Source organism: Ochlerotatus camptorhynchus, unplaced genomic scaffold (assembly GCF_037179485.1).
Source record: "Ochlerotatus camptorhynchus isolate MF236.1 unplaced genomic scaffold, CSIRO-AGI_Acam_v1.1 ptg000371l, whole genome shotgun sequence".
Taxonomy (NCBI): domain Eukaryota; kingdom Metazoa; phylum Arthropoda; class Insecta; order Diptera; family Culicidae; genus Ochlerotatus; species Ochlerotatus camptorhynchus.
The window spans coordinates 3,506,131-3,512,130 of record NW_027040859.1 but is presented as its reverse complement, the minus strand read 5'-3'; the positions used below and the strand labels follow the sequence as shown (position 1 = coordinate 3,512,130).

The window sequence follows — 6,000 nt, the reverse complement described above, 5'->3', positions numbered from 1 at the left end:
GCAGCAGTGGAGACAGCAAACTGTCCAAGTCCGTTTTGAGGAACGCCGATGGAATTCCGTCAGGACCCGGATTGCACGACGAATTGAGTTTCGAGGAAGCCCTGGAAAACATTTCAGGATTGATGTCAATTCTGCTCATGGTTTGGCCAGAGACTGGTACGTAACTGGCAGCCAGTCGGGCATGGTCGTCACTCAGTCTCTCGTCCGTGAAGACACTAGCAAATTTTTCAGAGAACAGCTGACAGATATCTTGCGTAGATGAGGCCACGTTACCATTATATATCATAGGCGACGGCAGACCAGCTTCATGATGTTGCTCGTTGACAAACTTCCAAAACTGCTTGGGAAGTGACTTAAGCTTTCTCTGCAATCAACGTCGATACTGAAGAAAGCACCGTTTTACAACTCGTTTCTATTCGTGACGTTGAAGCGATGGTGTGCGATGCTTGGTGAATTTCCTAAGAGCGACTCTCTTTCTGGATTTCAGTCGACGAAATTCCCTCGTATGCCATGGTGGATGGGTCGTATGATTGTGAATTTTTTTCGAAACGTGTCTGTCAATGACATATGCCAAGACATTGGGAATAGTTTGAGCGGCGGACTCAATGTCAACGGTGTTCAATAAGTCATCCCAATCTAAACTAAAGAGTAACTCGGCGATATTTTTTTTCTAGTAACTTCGCTTTAAATCTAGAATTAACGGCCACTAAAACACCTCCACCTTTAGCTTTCCGGCTATGAGCAGGATTCCTATCGCAACGGAAAACTTCGTAATCGTCGCCGAACACCTGACGAGAGAGCGTGCGTGAATACAACCATGTCTCCGTGAGAACAATGATGTCGTAGCAAATATCCGAGGTAGCTACGCGAAAATTGTCGACATCACAAGTTTTCTGAGGCATAAAAATCTCTGGTCACGTCTTCCTTCGGAAGGGAAGTAAAGCCGTTGGTCCCGGCCCATATGTGTTAAATGGGTGCGATATCCTACGCAGGTGTGGAAGCTGCCTTCCTGCACATTCGATTGCCGTCAATGGATGGCAATCGATGTCCGTCGGTGATTGGCACTAGATTGCGGAACAGAGACCGACGTTAAATAAAGGAAAGGAAAAAGTTTTCAAATGATCCCTTGCTTGAAGAGCCAATTCCTAACCTCAAGAAGAATTTTATTCAACTGGAACGTAATCACCAAACCAATACATCCGAGAACGCACTTCCGATGCTTCCATGGGTACTAAACGCTGGTCGCAGTGGAATAATATCCCTTTTGAATTCTAAGCATTGCAATTATTACAAGTTCTTTATGGGAATAACATATTTGCAATGGGTGTGATGATAATCAAATGACTGTAAATTGCTTTAATACTTCTTTATTTTTCACGGTGCTTATTTACACATTCAACACAAATAAATAACGACAAAAGATAGAAAATAGGAAACGAAAGAATGGCGGTTGATAGATTTATAGGAACATAATAAAATATAGGAAGAGTAGGAAACAGCTAACTGATCATAAATACTATTAAATAAATAAATTAACCGTGCACTAGGATAAGGCCTTTGTGACCTTCCAAATATTTGGTCTGCTCAATCATAACAATCGCTGACTATTGCGGGGGGCTGGGGAGGGGGATACCTCCTATGCTCTAATGGTAACACAATTACTGCAGAGTGGCATAGGGATTGTAGGCACCGTAGGCCAATTCCTGCGGGGAAGCCTGTCCATTGCGGTGCCAGTCCTGGTGGACGATTTCGGCGTTCACGGGCTGGGCGCTGGTGATGTAGGCGGTGGTCACACGTTCCTGCTTCTTGTTGAACAGATCCTTCAGGAAGGTGAACACTGATAAAGAGAAAAGACATTGATTAGATTTTGGTAAATCCGGGGTTTGGGGGGTGTTAGGGCAATCAAATAGTTACGGGAGAATTTCAGGGCCAGCAGTCCGGCGATCAATCCCTTCAGGGAGATCAGCTTGATGATGGTGAGCAAGATTGGCAAGACGATGGCCATCTTCAGCTTCAGAGCGAGCAGCAGTGGGAGGAAGACCTTCTTCAGGCGGCTGCTGCGGGCTTCTGTGTGGGGAGAAATGGGAAGAAAATGGAAAGAGATGTTAGAGCTTGTGGTGAATTTGAGCGAAAGCAAAGCTGCGATTGGTTGGGAAAAGTGGTGGTTGGAACTTTCGGCTGGAAAGCTTGTGGTGAAGTTGCCGTGGGAAGTTGCAGGTCAAGTTCATTGATGTTCAGCGAAATGGGGGGAAATGATCGTTCAGGGGTTTTTGTAAATTACAATCCTACTGATGCGGGAAGCTTTCTTAGGGATCACGCAATAATTACGTGGGAAGTTTTGCTCCTCTTTAGTAAAATCGTACGTCGAACATTGACATGTTCTGAATTCTTCATGTTTACGTAAGGTATGGTGAGATTCCCTCCCTCCCTTGTTAGAAAACGAATGAAAATATCCCTTTAAATTCTTACGTAAATAATGCATGGTCTCTTAGTGTGAATCGCTTTGATTACGACTTATCTTTAACTGAGAGAGAAGATTAAGAAGATTTGAAAATTATTCATGATTTCTATCAAGGTGGTTATTTGATTGACATTCTTTTCATTACTTCTGCTTTAAATCGGTATTAATTTCTCGATGGAAATGAGACAAATTTGCAAGTAAAAGTGTAAGAAGAATCTTGATTAAAGTTTTAAGACAGAATTCCAATCGCGCAAAAATCCTGCAAAATATAATTTACGTAGAAAACACAAATATATATTTCCTATTTTTTATGATTATGATCTATTCCACAACCTGATTGGGTAGCTGTACTTTCATGCTTCCTAGCTACGTGCCTACACTCTAAAAATTCTATTAAAATCGACGAATGGAATAAAAGCGATATTTTCCTCAAGTTCTACGTTGTTTCCATTTGTTGATTGTTCATGAATTTATTGTTCTTGGTTTGCAATGTTAATTCAAAGTGTTAAAATTTACATTTGATATTACAAAAACAGTTTGGAAATTGCATTGCGTCCAGCATTTTCATTTTTTGTTTAGCAGAACTATAGCAGACCAATTGTCTGCGTAATTTAATTCTCCATTTTAAATCTTGTGCTGAGAAAATGAGAGATCAGAATAAAATTTCTTAAGGTCCTAATAGAACCCATTTCAAACAAAATTGTCATTAGACTTAAAATCAGGTCCTAAATAAGACAAAAGATTGCAACAAAATATGCTTGAAATTCTCTTAGGATCTTATTCATTTTTGTGTTTGTTTTTAACAGACAAATACCGGTTCGTCTCTTTGAACCTTATTTAGAATCCATTGCCCGGTGTGAAGAAAACCTCGTGGACAGCAACATCGGTCGGTGTGGAAACGGTTACAGTGACATCGATCACGCAGTTTGGCAATATACGGATAATGACGCCACCAGAGAGCGAGTTTTGAATACCCTCAGACCCAAGGAAGACAACCGTATTTTCTTACCAAAGACGTCTTAGCAACCCGCGATCTTTACTATATGGAGTCGATTTATGTGTTTCTGCAAATGTCTAGTATAAGAATTTAATTCCTTTGTCTTTTTTCTCTTTATTAGTTTGTGTTTGTCTTGTTCCCCTGTCTCGATGAGTCTCATCGTCGCCTACTGGTCACCATAGCCGATTGAACTCCAGAAGAATCTAGAACCACACTACCATTCATACTGGCAACATCGCTCTGATGAGACAAACCCTACCCCCAAACTCCTCCCCTTATCCTATCCTTCGACAATGTTTTCCTCTAACCTCGGGTAAGCCACGAGTATTCGGCCCAACTCTTACTAGACATAGAATTAAGTGAATTTAGCTACAAACAATGAACAATGAATTATCGGCTCCGTTAAGCAAATGCGATTGAGCCTTCCAAATAAACAAACTAGATAAAAACAACTGTGTGGAGCAAAATGAGTGATTTGAACAACCCTTATACCAAACCCTTCAACTGACCATTGCTCGCTGTGCAAAGATTCTGACGACGAAAATGTCATCAACTCGCTGTCTTATATCGAATCAAACCGATCTGATTGCTTTAAATTCCAACAAATCAAAAATCAGTGGTGGGACTCAGACCGCTTTCTAAACTCCCCTTCAACAAAATACATCTCACGGAACAAACAACTGCGAGCAAGAGAAAGAGAATCCCCAAAAAATAAACGTAAATTTCCCCACTTTCTCTCCACAAGAACGACCTCACCCACTTGCACGTATGGGTATAGCGATCGTGCACAACCTCGCCCGGAGTCCACAACACAACTCGCCGCCCGACTGACCGCTTTGCTCCATAGCTGGTTGTGTTGTGCCAATGACCTAGTCCCTCGCGAGCGCGCACCCGCTGCTGAACGACGACGGTCACTGTCGAATGAAACGATGATGCTCATGGTACACCTACTACCACTACCATACACAAGCGAAGAAGCAACAACACCACGGTGGAAGAGGGGGTTTGTTTTGCTTCTCCACACGATCGAGCAAAGCCAGCAAAGTCTCAGCAACGATCGTCATGAGGGGTTCAATGAACTTAATGTGCGATCAGTGTCGTAAGTGGGGAGGGTGGGAGCCAGCACCAGTTGTTCTCTCATTTGAGAGCGAGAGAACCAGTGAATGCGCTCGCTCGCTTCATGCGAACGTGCTTTGAAAAAGCACTCGAGCTCGATTGGATTGTTTTGATTTGTTCTTTTGATTTTTTTTTCAACTGAGGGTGCGTGGATGAGGCAATTGTTGGTCTTTAATTTCGCTCGGATTTTATTTTTAAATTTTTTTTCCTTGATTTGTTTTCTGTCGATCTTGTTTTCCGTGCTGAGCACCAATGCTACCGACGCCAGGGAGGCAGCTCCCACACCTGGACCCTACCTATCGAACCATCAACTCATGAACCGGGGACCAACGGCTTTACTTCCCTTCCGAAGGAAGGCGTGATCAGAGATGTTATGCCTCAGAACATTCCGGCGGCGCCGACTGGAATTTAACTCAGGCCTGCTGGGGTGAGAGGTGATCACGCTTACCACTACACCACCGGCGCCGCTATTTTTTTTTAAATTAAGTGATTAAAAATTAAAATGATTAAATCGAATTGAATACCTAATTTTAAGATGACATCTTCTTTAAACAATTTAGGGAAGCTTAAAAAAGGTGGATGGATTCAAATTCAATATTTATTTAATTTCATATCATTTTACAGGGTGCTCTCGATTGAGGAACGTTATCAGCGGGAGTTTGTTGGTGATTACAGGTTTCAATTTCCCTATAATACAACTTTCAAGTGGTCTTTTTTCTGCTAGAATTCTGACAAGCCCAGCGCTAGGCTATACATTTGATTATGATTAAGTTTTCGTAGTTGAATTCCCAAGATTTAGGCGTCATATGAAACGAAAGTTGCAGTATTTTGCGTGCATAGTGTACATGTCCCTTACCTGGGTCTAATAATCAGCTATATATTATGATTTAAATTATATGTCATTAAGTTGACCACCAGACAATCAAGTTAGTTAATGTTATTAAGTTAAATGCGTATTCGTAATCTGCATTAAAAATGGAACTGAAGTCCAACATTTCGTCAATTTTGTTGCACTGGAACTCATTTAAATAAGTGCGATACAACTTGAAACTACTAATTTGTCTGGAAACGACTTTTCAGTTTAACGATGGATCAATAAGTCGTTAGATTCGGTCTTCTTCAGAGGATATAAAGTTATACCATCCTTTGTGTAGCGCAAAAAACTCTACGATGTAAACCTAAAACTAGCCCAGATAAAGACTCGAACACCTGGATAGAATCATTAGTGATGATAATACTGTGATCAGTACTTTTTCTTGAAGACTGAACAGCCCAAACAAAGGACTAATCTTCAAGACATTTAAAGTCCCCAGATAGTCTAGACCTTTCCGAATTCTGGGATGTTTAGATAGCTTTATTGTTTGATGTTCAGAGATCTTTAAGGCAGTTCTCATTTCTTCAGAAAATCGTCGAATTCATAAGAGAA

General features: G+C 41.4%; 1 protein-coding gene across 1 annotated transcript in view; it reads right to left on the bottom strand.

Annotated features, from left to right (window-relative positions):
• Positions 1 to 1,649: 1,649 nt before the first annotated feature.
• The window catches only part of LOC135710189 (uncharacterized), a 35,278-nt gene continuing 30,927 nt past the window's right edge, over positions 1,650 to 6,000 (bottom strand). Inside the window, exons 2-3 of the mRNA XM_065232703.1 lie at positions 1,915 to 2,067; positions 1,650 to 1,837 (exon numbers count right to left, since the gene is read on the bottom strand). Of these exons, the coding sequence (XP_065088775.1) occupies positions 1,659 to 1,837; positions 1,915 to 2,067 (332 nt within the window). The 3' untranslated portion in view covers positions 1,650 to 1,658. The remainder of the gene's footprint in view (positions 1,838 to 1,914; positions 2,068 to 6,000) is intronic.